The 19642-nt window shown below is 40.0% G+C and overlaps 1 protein-coding gene across 1 annotated transcript in view; it reads right to left on the reverse strand.

Moving 5' to 3' along the window:
• CD84 (CD84 molecule) overlaps positions 1-19642 on the reverse strand; it is a 65004-nt gene that overhangs the window by 10324 nt on the left and 35038 nt on the right. The window contains exons 3-5 of the mRNA XM_081026555.1: positions 8295-8546; positions 7800-7919; positions 5770-5867 (exon numbers count right to left, since the gene is read on the reverse strand). Of these exons, the coding sequence (XP_080882681.1) occupies positions 5770-5867; positions 7800-7919; positions 8295-8546 (470 nt within the window). The remainder of the gene's footprint in view (positions 1-5769; positions 5868-7799; positions 7920-8294; positions 8547-19642) is intronic.

The following is a 19642-nucleotide window of genomic DNA, read 5'->3' on the forward strand; positions in this document are numbered from 1 at the left end:
CAGATTTGTTCTCCTGGAAAATCTAAGAAACTCTTGCCTCTGATTCTTTTCTTTCTCTTTCTTTCTACCACCCCCACCCATCCACTTTTCACTGTGGCATTAGGACACTAGGAATTTGACTGAGTGAGCACATCAGAGCGAGGCAGAAGCAGTTTAGAGAATGAGGATGTTCAAGAGGGATCCTTCAACTCATGTAAAGTTGAGGAGCGCTTTTATTTTAGGAGAAATTCAGCTTGTTCAGTGTCACTTTGGAATTTCTCCATCCTTTATCACCAAGCGTCTATTTCTTCCTTCATGTCTCTCCCGAGGGTAGCTACCTTTCACCTCCTCACACCTGGTTCATTGCTTCAGTTGACTTCCTGTTGGTCTGTCTAATTCTGAAAGTCTTCTCCCTCCAAAATGCCCTTATGCTGGGAATAGCTCCTGCTGTCTGCATCCTGATATTTAATGTTTGCCATAATTTTATTCCACTGTACTCATCAGCTTTTATCTATTGATACTTCCAATATGTTCCTTCTATTTGAGCTAGCTGGTCACTTTCAATTCTCTGCAACAGCATTTATCGCTCCCAAGCAGGATACAAGGCACTATGTTGGCTGATGGTGGAGGCAGAGATTAATAAAGCTATCACCTTTTCATGATCATGAAGTCATGTATCTTCCCCTTTAGTAATGTACGATATGGAGGGAAACAAATAATTGTGTATACCATAAGGCAGAATGAAATGAGTTAAGTGATTGAAGGACCAAAGTGGGGGGGGGAAGAAGTGCAAAAAGAGCCATAATTATTTGACTAGTGATACCAAGAAAACTTCATAGAGGAGATGACATCTGAGCTGGACATTGAAGGTTGTGTAAATGGATAGTGAGAGGGGGCACACATTCTAGCTGAGGCACTATGCCACACATAGGCAAGGAACTGTGAACATGCATGATGTATCTGGGAGGTTGCCTCAAATACAGCACATAGATCCAGGCCAGTGTTTTTTTTTTTTTTTGTTGTTGTTATTGTTATTCATGCTTTCATCATGTAGATGCCCTCTGTCTTTTTCATTCTCTGCCAAATCCCATCCATCATCCTTCAAGGCCCAGCTTTAGCCTCGCTTCCCACATAAGGTCTTTTCTGACTGTGCTAGCTTGTGCCACTCCTGGCAGTACGTGGTTAAGGATTGAATTGTAGTGTCTGTGCTGGAATTAGTTCCTCAGCTACCTCAGGGCAGACGTTAGGCTGCAAGACTTTGGGGGTCTTGCAGCCCCAACACAATGTTAATAGTAGTTGGGGCTAGATGGTTCTATGGACCCATTCACTGGGACTAACACTCTCATTCTGCCTAAATGCAGTTTATTTCTGCTATCCAGCCTGAGATTATTCAAGGGGGTTTAGGATCTAACTCGTTTTGTCTGCTAACTCATAAGGGAAGTAATTCTTCAAACACTCACTTGACTATTCTGCTCAGCCATGGCAGGGGACAGGGAGGGGCACCTAATCTCATCTAGAACTCCGTGACTCTTTGAGCAGAGGCTTAGGAACTAGGGTGATTCCAGTTTCATCATCTGTAACATCATTTCCCCAAGTTCCCTCTGGAGAATGACTTTGCTTCTTTCAAGTTCTCTTGTTTTGATGGTTGGGTTATATTCAGTTCCCCTAAAGTGCCAAAAATATAGCTTGTCAATTCCTTTTGGAGAATAGGGTATTGGGTATGGCTTTTTCTTGTTGCTGAGGCTGCTTGGAATGTATATTGGTGTGGTTCTGCAGAGAAACAGAACCAACAGAAAACAGATGTAAGGAATTGGCTCATGTGGTTACGAAAAACTGAGAAATTCCAAGATGTGGAGTCTGGAGAGACAGTGGTATACTTGCATAGTTCCAGTCTGAGTCTAAAGGCCTGAGAGCCAGGCGAACTGATGGCATAAGTTCCAGTTCAAGCCTAAGTCTGAAGTCATGAGTAGATTGATGTCCCAGCTCGAAGACAGTCAGGAGAGAGAGAGAGAGAGAGAGAGAGAGAGAGAGAGAGAGAGAGAGAGAGAGAGAGAGAGAGAGAGAGAGAATGAATGAATTCTCCCTTACTCTGCCTTTTTGTTCTATTCAGGCTTTCAATGGATTTGGCGATGCCCACCCAGGAAGAGGGGATTAATCTGCTTTACTCAGTCTACCAATTGAAATGTTAATCTCATCCAGAAACACCCTCACAGACACAACCTGAGTAATGTTTAACCAAATATCTGGGTACACATGGCCTCATAAAATTCACACATAAGATTAACCATCACAGAGTGATACAGAAGGAAAGTCTGGCCAGAAAGAAAATCTTATGAGGCTTCTGAAGTAGAGCCTGAAGTAAAATGCTCCAGCAGTTAGTCCCTACAGAAAGCGTTTTCCAACATATCATTGTGTCTGCATTACCGACAGCCACAACTCTGATGGCTTCCCCTGCCACATGATCAGGTATCATTGCACTGGTCCAGCCAGTTGTACCCTAAACAAAGGTTCTTTGGCAAAGGGCCAAGTGGAGGCTGAAATGCAACCCACACTCAACTTGCCAAGCCATATACTTGGGCGAGGGGAAAGGTGCCTTTGCCTAATGTACCCAAGGTGCTGTGTGGACTGGTGGAAGCCATGAAACCAGGACTCCTTATGTATGCTGAGTGTGAGCAGAGCATCCTAGGTAGTGTGTCATGGTATATGACAGGTGTGCAGAACACTGATTCTTTTTCTGTATGGTGTTGCCGAGAAGGGTCATCACCTGCAGTCACGAGAAGTCTTTAGCCACATGCAACTTCTGGACACAAGCAATCTTGATTATTTACCCCATTGTGCAATGAAAATATTTTCTGCATGTGCTGTGATGTGAAGAAGGTTGGGAAGCACTATGCCATTCATCCAGAAGGCAGCCATTTCAGAAAGGGCACATGTTCATTTGCCTATCTAGGCACAAACTATGCCGAACAGCAGAGGGTTTCCTGCTTTGCTTACATGTTGGGAAGTGGTGATTTGCAAACTCCAGGTAAGATCTGGGCAGAGCAAGTGTAAGTCCAGGGCATCTGCCATTATCGATGGCTGTAGTTCAGTTTCCATGGAGAGAATGCTGTCCCGCAGCCTAGATCACAAATTCATAGCTTGAAGTACCAGAAGGTTTGCTGTCCTGAGTGCTGGTTTTTTCCATCTGTGCTCAAGACAGAGGTGGAGGACATGTTAACTGAAAGGTGCTGCTGGGGAATGAATTACAGTCCCATGAGGCACCCAGGAGAGTTGTGCAAATAGCACAGGGAGATGCCTTAGATTTCTCCAGTGCTGGTGAAATCTGGGGCAGCAGGGTCTTGCTCTTTGCTGAGTCCCTCACCTCTGCTTCAGCCACTCTTGGGAGCCTTAGGATCATCAACTTCTTCACCCAGAAAAAACACGAGGAAATGGGGGTACTTGCATTGATTTTGATTACAGGTTTGAGGCAACATGCAGGCTCAAGCTATCTGTCTACCTGTTCCTAGTTGATCCCTAGTTTCTTCTGTACCCCAATAACTGTACGTTTGCCTATACGCAGTGGTGAGTCACCTTCGCTAGCATCTCATGAGTTCTAGTTGTTTGGAGTACTGCAGACAACCTTCTTATTGGCTTGAGGATTCTTAAGTTTTAAATTACATACTGACCAATTAACAATTGTCATCCAATTTGTCTAGAGGATTTACTTTGAGATGTGTCATTCCTAGGCTCTCTTATTAGTTCCTCAAATCTAGTCCTTTCCAACTTTATCTCCTTCTCTGTTTCCTCCCCCTCCCCTTCAGTCACTTGCCCCCCCTTTTTCCTTCTCTCTTCTTCCCTCTCCAGATCACTGAGGAAGAAAAGGTCCTGTCTCTTTCTCCAGGACACTTGACTTATCTTTAAATTAAAACTGTCCTTTGCATTAATTTCCTTTACAACCTGACTGCTTGTCCAGCTCACATATGCCTTATAGAATCAGCTCTTAATTCTTATTTGTGGATTCATTTGCATTCATTTCAAGTTCCCAATATATCTTCTCATTATTCATTTTTTGTCATTACTTTCCCATCCCTCTAGACTCCTGGGTTCAAATTTATCTTTCATGATTAGCTTCCAGCCTATTAGCTCAGCTATTAAATAGGAACACTTACAAAACATTTGATTCACCAAGAGACGCCAAAGCAATCCTTCTGACTGTAACAGGAATGAGGACCCTCAGACAGTGACAACCTGTCAGCAGATCCCCCACACTGAAAATCCTGTTAAAGGACAGGGCTTACTGTCCCTCTGCACATTCCAGGGAAGGACACTGAAGCACAGGGACGTGTGAATGTCATTAGGCCACTACAAATGCTTGTGCAGGTTGCATACCATAAAGGTCAGCTGAGGGAGCAAATGGGAACTGAAATTAAGCCGATGTTTTACTTGCCGATCTGTGCACCTGGTGTGAGCCTATCTCTGTCTACAGGGAGACACCTGTTTTCTTATTGTTACACTGTGAGCTAACAGTGGCCCTGGGTGTTGTAGAAGCTATTAAATAGGAACTTAGGGGATCTTGCGCTTCAAGGGTGGAATCAACACCCCAGGCAGGTCAGCCTGTGGATGGCCATGGATTTGGGGAGCAGGGCTCTGTGCATGTGTGGAAGTACCTATAGAGCTAAGCCTTTGGCAATTAGTCCTGAGAAGTCTAGCAAGGAGCCCCAAGGGAACCAGCTGGCCCTTCCTTAGAAGAACAGGCTACAGCAGGATGGCTGGTACAGATAGGACAACAGGGATAAAAAGTCAGAAAATATTTACTTTATCAGAGTACTGCACTATGGAATAAATCGTGTTTACTAGCTTCTCCTTGGTAGGGAGCACCCATCTCCACTCAGTAAGGGAGCCCAGGGAAAATGTTATGAATCCCCCTTCTTACTTCTGCCTCTTTCCATCAGCCCTCCCTGGTCCCATTTTCACTAGATGGCCGTCTCTCCAGGCCTCAGGTTTACTTCTACCCAACTTTGGAGAGAATCAGGGTCAGGTGGGGGTAGGGTGGGAGACTGGGTAACATTTGGTCAGAAACCTCAGGAGCTAAGAGAAGGGGTCTGCATGGTTGAGACTGAGTCTTTCTCAGTCAGGATGTTAGCTTTACATGGGCTCTATAGACCCAGCTGCCCTATCAGTCCAAGCACAATGCTAGATTCACCAGGCAGACGTCAATTTCCCCCTTCACTCCTTGTAGACTTCAGGGGAGCAGGCTGGTGAAGACACAGAGGAAGGTGATACCATGTAGAATCCTGATTCAGGGTGGAGGTGAGAGAGGGGCAGGAAGGTGAAAGACAGGTTGTGGGGAAAGGATGTGGTCGAGTGTCTCTTAGCCTGAGGAAAGTAAGCTGCTGCTGTAGCCAGAGCAGGAAGTTGTGTTCAAGAGCACCTCTCTCAATTCTGTGCCCTTGGAGTCACCTTAGCAACCTGTTTGTTTCAGTGGGCACATAACAGCTGACATCTAACACCAGGGTCTCCCTTGTTTGTCTCTGTAGAGGGCACTTCACTCTTAGTCATAATTCTCATCTAACCCTGAGTTAGGCCCCCATGTGAAAGTTTAGGGTCTCAACCTTGGAGGATGCCATGGGGTGACAGTTGGCCATATTCCTGTCTTTATAGAGAAGATCATTACATTGTTTTCTTGATGTGGTATTTCTTGTTTGGACCTGGGCTGTGACTGTTGTCTAAACAACAGTATGCAGAGACCAGCTGCCCATGACTCCCTGTCCTGAGGGTGCTGGTGGAGATCCAGGAGTAGCATCAGCTTACCTTGGATGGGGGGATTTCATCGTAGATTCTGGACTCTTCTGGTTGGGTGTCTCTTGAAACCATTACATATGTGTATATTGTGTTCTTCGAGACAGCATCTGTGCCACAAATAAACAACCACAGTATGTGAAAGGCAGATGAATTTTTAGAAATGATCAGTTCTAATGTTTTCTTTTTAAGATGAAGCCCTAAGAGATTAAATGGCTCCTATCCTTTTGAGATGGATGCTTGGACCTTATGTCCCTTTTTTAGGGATTGCATGTGGTATGGGAGGCACCCAGCTCAAGCCTCACCCAGAGCTCAGTGGGAAATCTTTTTCTACTCTAGAGTCCACATTAGGCTAAAAAGACTCTCCCCAATTCCATCCAGTGTTGTCTTATTGTCTCTGGCACTTAGCATTGACTGCCCTTGCCTGGTTAGTTGTCTTTTCATGTGAGGGTCTTGCTTTTTCAACTAGATTGATTCTCTCTTGTTATACACTGTGTTGGATTCTTCTGGTGCATATATTACTGTTATAGCCTCAGTGTTAAGCACATAGCAGATACTCCACAAACATGTGTGGCTTCCTTGATTGATTCACAGTCAAGCATTTATTAAGCTTCCTCTATGTACCAGGCTCTGTGTGAGGCCACAGGAAAAAATAGACAGAAGAGATAAGTCCTTACTTTTAATAATTTGTGGGGTGGCAGAAACATTCATCCTAGTGTACGCCTATTTTTTGCTCCTAACGTGGAACATTTTAAGGTCAAGTTGAAAAGAGATAGCCAGAATTTGGGGCCTTTATTTTGCAGGGTACTAATGTATCTACACATAACAGGTCTGAGCTGAGCAATATCATAAGGATCCAACGTTTCAGAGTTTAGTTCTGTCTCAACCCTTGACTCAGACTTGGTGAGTGAGTCAGACTGAGTGTGCTCACTCTCTTATCTCATTTATAGATAAAAAATAGTCTTTCTTCCTTCCCAAGAGGCCCGGAGGGATTAAAGATAGATGTCACTTTGTGGAACTCTGAAGATCACCTATTGCCTGAGCAGGTTGTGTAACTTTTCATTATGAGGCCAAGCCCGGGCCTGTCGATTACAAGTATAGTAGCTAACATATACTGAGTACCAGGCCCAGGCCTGGTAGTTTATATGTGTAATTCCATTTAACCCACTTAATGAATATATGCAGCAACCCTATTATTAAGTCTATTTTATAACTGAGAAAACTGAGAGTGAAAAAATAACTGGTAGCCATAAATGGTCAAGCTGGGACCTTCACCCCAGACTGCATGCAAAGCACAAACTTAGTCTTAACCACTCTGCTGTGAATTCATCTCTCCCAATAGTCATCTAGGAAAACTTGTGGCTGAGAACTTACCAGGTTTCTTACTGAAAGTATTCAATTAGGAACCAGAGGAGTCAGACCAAAGGAGAGTCAATAACATGGAAGCAGAGGTAGAGCCTCTCTAAGTCCAAGCTTGTTATTATGATTGGTGGGAAAGGAAGATTTGGGGTAAAGATAGGGTTAGGAGGAATAGGAGGATGCAATGATCTCCTAGGGTGCTAAGATCAGGTTTTCTGAATTGAGAATGGAGCAATTACAGAATGATCCAGAGGGATCCCGAAGGACATCCATGTGACAACCATGGAATACAAAATTAGTACATGACCCTCAATGACTCTCCAAAGGTCATAGTCAAATATGATGGAATTGAAAGTGACACTGAAGACCCTTTGGTCCAAACCTTTTTTCACATGTGAGAACACTGAGCCAGAGAGGTAAAGACACATGTCTAATGAAGCACAGCTTGTTAATGCAGTGCTAAACTGGAACCCAAACGCTGGCTCCATCAGATACTAGTGATCTCATAAACAGATTCTGAAGACCATACAGGGTGATGTAATACAGTCCTCAGGGCCATCATTCTGGGAGATTGTGGGGTGGGGTTTGTAGATTCCCTGGGACAAAGAAGTTCTCTACACCAAGTTGGATAAATGATTTCAGTCCCAGGAAGGATGGTGCATTTCCACATTGGAAAATCCTACCTTGTTCTCTCTTGCACAAAAGGAACAAAAGCACTGACGGTAGAATGAATATAAACAGAGAGAGCACAGCCAGTCCACTCAGCAACCCCACATGGCGAATATGGAGGCCCATTGTGATACCTGGAAATGGAAGATGCTGTGAGATGATCAGAAAATAGGTGCAAGATGCTGCGTAAGCTTGTCCACATTCAATAGGCACTATCAAAATTGGGTGCCCCCCGGGTGAGTACCAAAGCTTTGAGGGATTATTAAAAGTCAGGATTACAAATGGAATCAGGGAACCCATCGGGGCTACCTCAGCACACACTGAAATGCCTGGCATCTCTCAGAAGGCTTTGGACTTTGGACTTTCCAGGGCTTTCTGGGAGAAGCCCGTGGGGACAAGGCCTGGCATAAGGGAGGCATATTGCCCTGGAGAATGAGGCCCACATTCAGGTCTTACAGCTCTTCAGAGTGATTTGTGAAACTCTAGGAGAGATGGACAGAGCTGGTTACCTGAACAGAGCTGCTGGCCAGAGATGGAGTCAGAATTGTTGCTGACAGGGTTTTGGACTGTACACGTGTAAGTCAGCTCTTGGTTTTCAGTAGTCTGGAAGATTTGAAGGACACTACCTTCTTCCCCCAGGGGACTCCAACTGTATATCACATTTTTTTCTTCTTTCTCCACAGAGCATGTCAGTGTGACATTACAGGTACTGTTCACAGATGTCATTAAACTCGGAGTAATTTTCGGCTTCCCTAGCTTACCTATGAGGGGAAAACACATTAGCCAATGGTAAGCTGGAGCTGGCCTATATCAGTTTGTGAGAAACAACTATTAAATTTTCAAGATGTTTGTTAAACACAGACATCATTACAAATCAAAATATACAAACTTACAATAAAAGAAATCATATGTTAAAAACAAAGCTAATCAATACTCAAAACGCATCATTTTTTTCTTTTTTTACAATTTACCATTATCTATGCTCTATAGAAGTTATTTACATCTATGTATCTGTCCTTTGTAATGATGTAGGAAGTCTTTCAAACTTTACATGTCTTTTTTTTTTTCTACCTGCTTATTGCCATGGAATTAGCATTGATGTGGAAATCAGAAGACCTGGAGCTTCATCCAGACCAGTTCTTTCACTTCCAAGAGTTGTTATTTTTTTCCCCAGAAAATAGTTGAACTAGATTATGCAGACAACCTCTTTTAGTGAAAAAAATTTTTTAATTCAACTAACATTTACTCTCTGCCCAAGTCATGTCTGGATTGTTTGAAGGAAAATTTCTTTTTCAACTTTGCATGTCTTAAAATCAGCCATTTTTGACAACATGGCTGGATCTTGAGGGTATAATGCTAAGTAAAATAAGTAAGACAGGAAAGGACAAAAACCATATAACTTCACTCATATGTGGGAATATACAACAAAAAGTAACAAACGAACTATCAAAACAAAACAAAAACAAACTCACAGACACAGACAACAGAATGGAAATTACCAGAGGGGAAAGGAGGTGGTGAGAGGGTAAAGGGATTTAAACGCACAATGAAAGGAAACTAGACTTGGAGGGTGAGCGTGCAATAGTGTATATAGATGTTGTATTATGAAGATGTACACCTGAAATTTATATAGTGTTATTAACCAATGTTACCTCAATAAATTTAATTTAAAAAATCAGTTATGGTAGGAGTATTTACACCACAGGAATTATCAAATGCTACGAACTGGGGCTTGATTTACTGCCTTGTTGATTGCTACTCCAAACTTAAGAAAGCAAGGAGGAAAGGTTACTAAAGTGGATTAAACTTAAAATTACATTCTGTCTGTAGCCGTTACATTGTGAATAGCAAAAAACCAAACCCCCAAACCAAGAAAACAAACTAGGATGTATTCTCCCACTATCCAATTCAGCAAAGAAGTTGCTCACATCATTGACAAACAAGTGAAGTTCAAATATATATGTTTTTATTGACATCTTTTCCTTATTAATTAACTTAAATGAAAACATCAACCAGTATTCATGTTGGCTCATTCATGAATTGCAACTGTAGGTTGGATAGGGATATATAAGGTGTGATCAAACAATACGGTGAATGTCTAAATAAAAAAAATTATTACAGTTAAAGACACATTACCATTAATCCCCTTCAAAATACTCCTCCTCGCTTCGCACACACTTATCCCATTGTTCTTGCTACTCTCTGAAGCAGTTCTGGAAGTCCTCTTTCGTGAGTGTCTCTAGCTGCACTGTCATGGCTGCCTTGATGTCCTGAATCAATTCAAAACATCCACCTTTCATGGACCTTTTGACTTTGGGAAAGAGCCAAAAGTCACACGGTGGCAGATCGGGTGAATAAGGTGGATGATGAGGACACACTGCAATATTCTTTTTTTTTTTTTAATAATTGTTTTCATGATCCATTAATCACATACTCATATGGTATTCTCTTCATGAAAGTCTGTTTTTTGTTTCTGTTTTTTATTTGGGAAGGGGAACAGGACTTTCTTGGGGAACAGTGTGTACTTCCAGGACTTTTTCAAGTCAAGTTGTTGTCCTTTCAATCCTAGTTGTGGGGGGTGCCATTCAGCTTCAAGTTGTCCTTTCAGTCTTATTTGTGGATGGCGCAGCTCAGCTCCAGGTCCAGTTGCAGGGGACACAGCCCACCATCCCTTGTGGGAGTTGAACCGGCAACCTTGTGGTTGAGAGCCGGCGCTCCAACCATCTGAGCTATGTAGCCACCCAGGAGCTGAGCAGCAGCTCATTGATTTCATTCTAGTTACGGAGGGCGCAGCTCGCTGGCCCATGTAGGAATCGAACTGGCAGCCCCGTTGTCCAGAGCTTGCGCTCTAACCAACTAAGCCACACGCCTGCCCCGGCAATGTTCTTATTAGGCAGAAATTTCCATACCAGAAGTGATGTGTGTCACAAAGCCTTCCTGTTGTCATCAAAAAATATGGTGAATGCTGCTGCTGAGTGCCATCCAAAGGAAAGGCAGCGATCTTCAATACAGGAAGCAAGGTATCTATCCTTAATAACTGTGTGTGACAAGTTTCAACGTGTTTTGTGCAGTCAGTTCGGTGTGAGCTATAGTTGAGAGAAAGTGTGTTTTAAAGTGTGCTGTAAATCGCTAAACATTACATTAACATAAAATGGGCAAATGGTTTCCTCCTCCATTATGACAATGCTCTATATCATACATTGCCTCTGGTACAGCAATTTGTGTCAAATAAAAACATTACGATGTGTCCTCATCCATTTTTTTCACTGGATCTGGCACCATGTGTCTTCTGGCTCTTCCCCAAAGTTAAAAAGACCATGATAGGTAAATGTTTTGAATCGACTGAGGACATGGAGGCAGCCATGACAGTGCAACTAAAGACATTCATGAAAGAGGACTTCCAGAACTGCTTCAGAAAGTAGCAAGAACAATGGGATAAGTGTGTTCGAAGTGAGAGGGAATATTTTGAGGGAGATTAATGGCAATATATCTTTTACTGTAATACATTTTAAAAATTTTAAACATCCACCGTATTTTTTTTTATCAAACTTATAAATGTTTAACAAAAATCAATGGAAGCATTCTGTGAGAACAATTGGCTGTATAGCAGTTACAATAAAGACTATTGTAAAGACTATACTTTCAGGATCATTTCTATAGTTTGTTACTAGAGAAGTTTTTCTGAAAGCGTAGAGCACCTGGGAATGGGTGGAATGGGAGGTGGTATGAATGATGGCATGTTCTAATTCCTATAATAGTGCTTTACCAATATTAATGAGATCTGTGAGAGGAAGATCAAGGCTTCCTCACCTATAACTTCAGAGAAGTCAGTTAAAGGAAGTGACTGAAGGCTGGCTGATGTTTAAGAAAAATCACTGTAACCATCAGTTACTGTTTTCAGTTGACAACATATAATGGTTTACTGCTGTCATTGTCCCTGCATACAGATAATTTATTTTGTATTTTTGAATAAAAAGACATTTGTACATTTCTAATAACTAAGTGCAAGAACTGTCTACCAATGTACTGCTTTTTTTTGTTTTTTCCCCTTCTTCTACCACTCCGGTTCAAGCCATTGTTTCCCAGTTTAGTTGTGTAGGACAAAGCTCCCTGGCCCATGCTGGTATTACGAGCCTTGTGCTCCCCCCCCCCCCCCCCAGGCAGTCGGTTGGCTGGTCGTTGGTCGGCCACTCACCGCAGCTCACGGCAGCTGGCCCCTCACGATGGCTGCCGGCCACTCACGCTGGCAACTGGCTGCTCACAGCAGCCCAGCTCCAGGGAGAGCCTTTGTTCACAATCTTAGCTGTGGGGGGAGGGCATAACTCACTGGCTCATGTGGGAATCGAACCAGCAACTTCGGTGTTAGGAGCGTGGCACTCCAACCACCTGAGCCACTGGGCTGGCCCCTGCTTTTTTATTTTTAATTAAAGTTTATTGGGGTGACAATGATTAGTAAAGTTACATAGGTTTCAAGTGTACAATTCTGTAATACATCATCTATATTTCACATTGTGTGCTCACCATTGTGTGTTCTTCTATCACTGTATATTTGTCCCTGTTTACCCTCATCTACCACTCCTCTCTCCCCTTACCCTCTGGTAACCACTAAACTATTGTCTATGTCTTTGAGTTTTTGTTTCTTTGTTTGTTTGTCTTGTTCCTTTGTTGCTTTCAGTTTTATAGCCCACGTATCAGTAAAATCATACGGTTCTCGACTTTTTCTGTGTGACTTATTTTGCTTAGCATAATAATCTCAAGATCCATCCATTTTGTCGCAAATGGCACTATTTCATCTTTTCTTATGGCAGAATACTATTCTATTGTGTATATATACCACATCTTCTTTATCCAATCATCTATCAAAGGACACTGGTTCTTTCCATGTCTTGGCCAATGTAAATAAATCTGCAATGAACATCGGAGCACATATGTCTTTAAAGATAAACGTTTTCAGAGTTTTTGGGTAGATACCCAGGAGAGGGATTGCTGGGTCATATGGTAATTCTATTCTTAATTTTTTGAGGAACCTCCACACTGCCTTTTATAGCAGCTGCACCAATATGCATTCCCACCAACAGTATATGAGGGTTCCTTTTTTTCCACAGCCTCTCCTTTCAAGTTAAATCACTGAGGCATTTTTACTATTATTCTGTTAAAATAAGGATTTTAGTGCTTGCTATCAACTGATGAGAAGTTAAAAAGCAGCCTTTCTGTGGATAGAAAGAATAATTGTGTACGCAGTAGAGAAATATCCAACTTTATGACAACCTTTGTGTAATAAACATTTGTTTAAAGTTAAAACAAGTGTATTTATTTTTTTTAAAATTTATTGGGGTGATAATTGTTAATGAAATTACATAATTTCAGGTGTACAATTCTGTATTACATCATCTATAAATCCCACTGAAAACAAGTGTATTTTATTGTCTTTTATGAAATTGTGTGCCACACATCCTTTATGTCAATAAAATTTATATATTTAGGGTATATATACACACAAATACCCGTTGAGAACCAGTTGAACATTTATCAGCACACCACTGCATCAATCTTCAAAAAAAAATTTTGGCTTTGTTTTCTGGTGTATGTGTGTTTTCTTTAAGTTTTTTGTTTTAAAATGCTCATGGTGAAAAGTTAAAACCTCTTTAAAAGTCATTTAAAAAATGTTTTCATTAGAATCAGAACACGATGACCCAAAATCTATGGGATGCTGCGAAAGCAGTCCTAAGAGGAAAGTTCATAGCACTGCAGGCCTACCTAAAGAAACAAGAAACATCACTAATTGACAGTTTATCTTCACACTTAAGGGATCTGGAAAAAGAACAGCAAAATAAACCCAAAGGGAGCACAAGGAAGGAGATAATAAGGATCAGAGCAGAAATAAATGAAATAGAAACCAGAAAAACAATACAAAAGATCAATGAATCCAAGAGTTGGTTCTTAGAGAAGATAAACAAAATTGACAAACCTTTAGCCAGACTCATTAAAAAAAGGAGAGAGAGGACCCAAATTAATAAAATCAGAAATGAAAGAGGAGAAGTGACAACAGACACCACAGAAATACAAAAAAAATTTAAGAAATTACTATGAGCAACTATATGCCAACAAATTTGACAACCTTGAAGAAATGGACAATTTTCTAGAGGCGCACAACCTTCCAAGGCGAACTCAAGAAGAAACAGAAAGCCTGAACAGTCTGATTACCATCAGGGAATTTGAATCAGTAATCAATAATCTCCCAACAAACAAAAGCCCTGGACCAGATGGCTTTACAGGTGAATTTTTCAAAACGTTCAAAAAAGAATGATCACCTATTCTCCTCAAGCTCTTCCAAAAAATCCAGAAGGAAGGAAGACTCCCAAACACTTTTGACAAAGCCACTATCACCCTGATCCCAAAAGCAGACAAAGACACTACAAAAAAAGAAAACTACAGGCCGATATCTCTAGTGAACACAGATGCAAAAATTCTCAAAAATATTAGCAAACAGAATTCAACAATACATTAAAAAGATCATACACCACGATCAAGTGGGATTCATCCCTGGTATGCAGGTGTGGTTCAACATCCGCAAATCAATTAATGTGATACACCACATTAACAAAATGAAAAATAAAAATCACATGATCATATCAATAGATGCAGAAAAAGCATTTGATAAAATACAGCAACCTTTTATGATAAAAACCCTTAAGAAAGTGGGAATAGAGGGATCATATCTTAACATAATAAAGGCCATATATGACAAACCCACAGCTAACATCATACTCAATGGGGAAAAGCTAAAACCATTCCCCCTAAGATCAGGAACAAGACAAGGTTGCCCACTTTCTCCACTTCTATTCAACATAGTGCTGGAAGTTCTAGCCACAGCAATCAGACAAGAGAAAGAAATAAAAGGCATCCAAATTGGTAAGGAGGAAGTAAAATTATCACTATATGCAGATGATATGATACTATATATAGAGAACCCTAAAGACTCCACCAAGAAACTATTAGAACTGATAGATGAATTTAGTAAAGTAGCAGGATATAAAATTAATATTCGGAAATCAGTTGCATTTGTATATACCAATGATAAAATAGCAGAAGGAGAAATTAAAAAAACAATTCCATTTACAATTGCTCCAAAGACTATAAAATATCTGGGAATAAATCTAACCAAAGATGTAAAAGATCTGTACTCAGAAAATTATACAACACTGAAGAAAGAAATGAAAGAAGACATAAATAGATGGAAACACATTCCATGTTCATGGATAGGAAGAATTAATATAGTTAAAATGTCCATACTGCCTAAGGCAATATACATATTCAACGCAATTCCTATCAAACTACCAACGACGTTTTTCACAGAAATAGAACATATAATCCTAAAATTTATATGGGACCATAAAAGACCCCGGATAGCCTCAGAAATCTTGAGAAATAAGAACAAAGTGGGAGGTATAACGATACCTGATTTCAAACTATACTACAAGGCTACAGTAGTCAAAACAGCATGGTACTGGCATAAAAATAGACACATAGATCAATGGAACAGAATAGAGAGTCCAGACGTAAATCCATGCCTATATAGCCATCTAATCTACGACAATGGAAGCAAGAATGAACGATGGGGTAAAGACAGTCTGTTCAATAAGTGGTGTTGGGAAACCTGGACAGACACATGCAAGAAAATGAAGCTGGACCACCTCCTTACACCATATACAAAAACAAATTCAAAATGGCTTAAAGACTTAAATGTAAGATCTGAAACCATAAAATATCTAGAAGAAAATACAGGAAGAAACTTCATGGACATTACCCGGAGTAAGATTTTCACTGATATATCCCCTCGCGCGAGGGAAGTAAGAGAAAAAATAAACATGTGGGATTACATCAAACTAAAAAGTTTTTTCACAGCAAAGGAAACCATCAATAAAACAAAAAGGGATCCTACTGAATGGGAAAAGATATTTGCCAATGATATATCTGATAAGGGATTAATATCACAAACCTATGAAAAACTTACTCAACTCAACTCCAAAAAAACAAACAACCCAATTAAAAAATGGGCAGAGGACTTGAGGAGACATTTTTCTAAAAAGGACATACAGAAGGCAAGAAGACATATGAAGAAATGCTCAACCTCACTAACCATCAGAGAAATGCAAATAAAAACCACAATGAGATACCACCTCACTCCAGTCAAAATGGCTATCATCAATAAATCAACAAACAACAAATGCTGGCGCGGATGTGGAGAAAAGGGAACGCTAGTGCACTGTTGGTGGGATTGCAGATTAGTGCAGCCACTATGGAAAACAGTATGGAGGTATCTCAGGAATCTGAAAATGGAACTACCCTATGATCCAGTAATTCCACTCCTAGGCATCTACCCGGAGAAATCCAAAACTCCAATTCAAAAATCTGTATGCACTCCTATGTTTATTGCAGCACTTTACACAATAGCCAAGATATGGAAACAACCGAAATGCCCATCGGTAGATGACTGGATTAAGAAGCTGTGGTACATTTATACAATGGAGTATTACGCAGCCATAAAGAAGAAAGAAATCTTATCATTTGCAGCAACATGGATGGATCTAGAGAACATTATGTTAAGTGAAATAAGTCAGAAAGAGAAAGACAAGTACCATATGATCTCACTTATATGTGGAATCTAAAGAAAAGACTATGTGAATGAACTAATCAGAAACAGTTTTGGGGACACAAAGAAAAAACCGAGAGTTGTTAGATGGGTGTGTGTGGGGGGGTTGGGGATAAGGGGAAAGGTGAAGGGATTTGGAAGCGGCTGGTAACCACAAGATGGCCTCAGGGTTTTTTTGAAAATTAATTTGGGGAAGGTATTCAATGTTGTAAAGATTTTGTTGGGTATCCGATGGACATGCGTCCTATTTGGGAGACCACCTCAGGGATACTGTGGATACCTGATCATGGCATTGTACACCAGAAGCTAAACATTAATGAATGCCAACTATAATTTTATATATATAATGTGATGGTTCAGTGTGAGGTCGGAGGGATAGTGGATGGGGGGAGGGGGGTTCACAGTGTGAGGGATATAAATGATGAACGTCTAAGTATTACCTTGTCTTGTACACCTGAAACTAATAAATAAAAAAAATAAATAAATAAAAATAAAAATAAAAGTTAAAAAATGAAAAAAAAATGTTTTCATTAAAGCAATCAAAAGGTAAACTGTAAAAGTTGTAGGCTAACAAAGGGTTACCAAAGAACAATTTATTTAAACTGTCTAGATCTGGAGCTGGCAGAATAAAGGGGAACATCTTTTATCAGGAGATAAGAAAGTGACTACATTTAGAGTTGATAAGTTTAGTTCATTTTTGTCAAAGCTGCTATGATGGGATTTGTTCCTTCCACCCCATCTGCGTGAGAAAGGGAATAAAGGAGTCAAAAGGAACTGGCACATAACTTTCTAATTAATGTAGTTTATAAAGGCTATACGTTCAGCAGTGTAAATATAGGAACCAGTTGTTTGTACTTCTGGAGGAGTACATGAGATTTTTTTCAATTCCAACTTAACCAAAAACCCTAGTTTTAAGAGTCTCTTATCTATTCCTGATTAGAATTAGTGATAACTTGGCAGGAAAACTCCTAAGCAAGTTTTATAGCTATAACAATAATAGCTATAGATATGTATAGTGCAAAATGAACCGAATTTTGTGTGTTTGTTTGTGTGTGTATGTTTCTTTAGAAACTTGATTTACAAGAATGTTTGTATTTGTGCTTGGTGTTTACTTATTTTTTGAAAGACTTTTTTTGTGGGCTGTTGAGGTGAAAAATAGGATCCCATCTCATTTTTCTCAGCAGGAACAGAGATGTTACCTGCACAAAGCTGTTGGGCAGAGAAGGCCAGAGTTGTGACAGACAGGACTTCATCCTTTTAAGACAAAGACTATGGAAACTATTGGAGACCTGGTTCAGAATACAGGCTCCACTACTCTCTAACTGTAGCATGGTGGAGAAAGTTTACAGTTTCATTGAGCTTTAGTTCCCTCAATTATAACATGAGGATAGCAATGTTCTACTGCTAGGGTTGTTGTGAGGATTAAATGAGCTATTATATATGAAGACCACTCTAATATCCATCTGTCTGTCTATTATCTATCTATCTATCATCTATCTATCTGTCTGTCTGTCTGTCTGTCTGTCTGTCTGTCTGTCTATCTATCTATCTATCTATCATCTATCTAATCTATCATCTATCTATCACCTGTGATTGTGTGTACATTAATTATCTATGGAAAAGACAAAATAAACTAGCAGTAGTGACTATCTCTCCCATCCAAGTACTAACCAGGCCTGACCCTGCTTAGCTTCTGAGATCAGACGAGATCGGGCGCTTTCAGGGTGGTATGGCCATAGTCTCTGAGAAGGGAGAGTTGCCTTTCATTTTATTATCTTTTGCTCTGTTTCTGCATATATCGCTTAAATATGTATAATCTTTATATATTTTCAAAAATTAGGTGGTAGATTGCCAGGCACATAGACAATGTTCAATAAATGTTAGTGCCCTTCTCTTTATCTTCTCAGCTAAACACCCAAAAAGTACAGATTTTGTTATGTGGGCAGTACAGCTTTCTCTAAGACTTTACAGTGGTCTGCCCTAATTGCAAATAATACAACACCTCTCAAAGATCAAGTGGGTTAAAATACATATATAAAGGGATGAAAACAAACATTTAAAAATTTAACACCCTCTTTATTTTCTCAACCAAAGTTCTTAAATGAATTAAATATTTTCTAAATTGTTCACACTTGGGTATAGTTCTTTGACTATGTCACTCGTGTCCAATTCAAATCCTTCTTCATCTAGGAAGTCCTTTACAAATACAATTTAAGAGAGGCCGAAGGGTTTAAAAATTAACAGTGACTACTAGTTATTCACCATCTACTTTAAGGCATTCATTGTACTAGGAGCTCAACTAAAACCATATAGTTTAATCCCACCTATTATAGTCTACATTCTATAGATGAGGAAATTTAGACCCAGAGAGGGTAAACAACTTGCTCAAGGTCACACACCTGGCAAGAGGCCTAATTCTAACATTAATGCTCTTTCTGCTATGCCTTCCACTCAAATACAACCTGATTCAATCATGCTATATTAATTGAGCACTTACAATTGTCAGGCACTGTGTAGGACATGGGACTATTGTGATTCATTCTTCTATTCAAAAAATATTTCTGGAGCACCCACTATATTCCTGACAGTGTAGGTGCTGGAGATACAGTGATGAGTTTCATAAACAAAGGCCCTGACTTTATGGAATTTAAATTTTAGTGGATTAACTATGTTCCTGAATTGCATCTATCACAACATGGATTAGCCATATGTCTGTAGTTTTAATGCTGTGGGGCAAATTGACAGTAAAATCCTTGAGACATGGCTCAAATATTCTCTATGCTAGAAATTAGAGCTGCCCAATAGAAATAAAATGTGAAACACTTATGTAATTTAAAATTTTTAATTGCCACAGTAAAATAGTGAAAATAAACAGGTGATGTTAATTTCAATAATGTATTTTCATTTAACTGAATATATTGAAAATGCTATCTTAACCTGAAACTAATATAAAAATATGTTCTTTTTTTGTGCTAAGACTTTGGAATGTGGTGCGTATTTGACACTTACAACACATCTCAATTTGAATTCACCACATTTCAAATACTCAAGAGCCATATGTGGCTAATGGCTACCATAGTAGATTATCTGTTCATTATCTAGGGCAGTTCTAGATTAGTGCTTCTCAAACCTTAGCACACATAGGAATAATCCAGAGAGAGTGTTAATAAACAGATTCTTGGGCTTCACAACCAAAGGTAAGGG

This window comes from Rhinolophus hipposideros (assembly GCF_964194185.1).
Source record: "Rhinolophus hipposideros genome assembly, chromosome: 19".
In the NCBI taxonomy this organism is placed as follows: Eukaryota; Metazoa; Chordata; class Mammalia; order Chiroptera; family Rhinolophidae; genus Rhinolophus; species Rhinolophus hipposideros.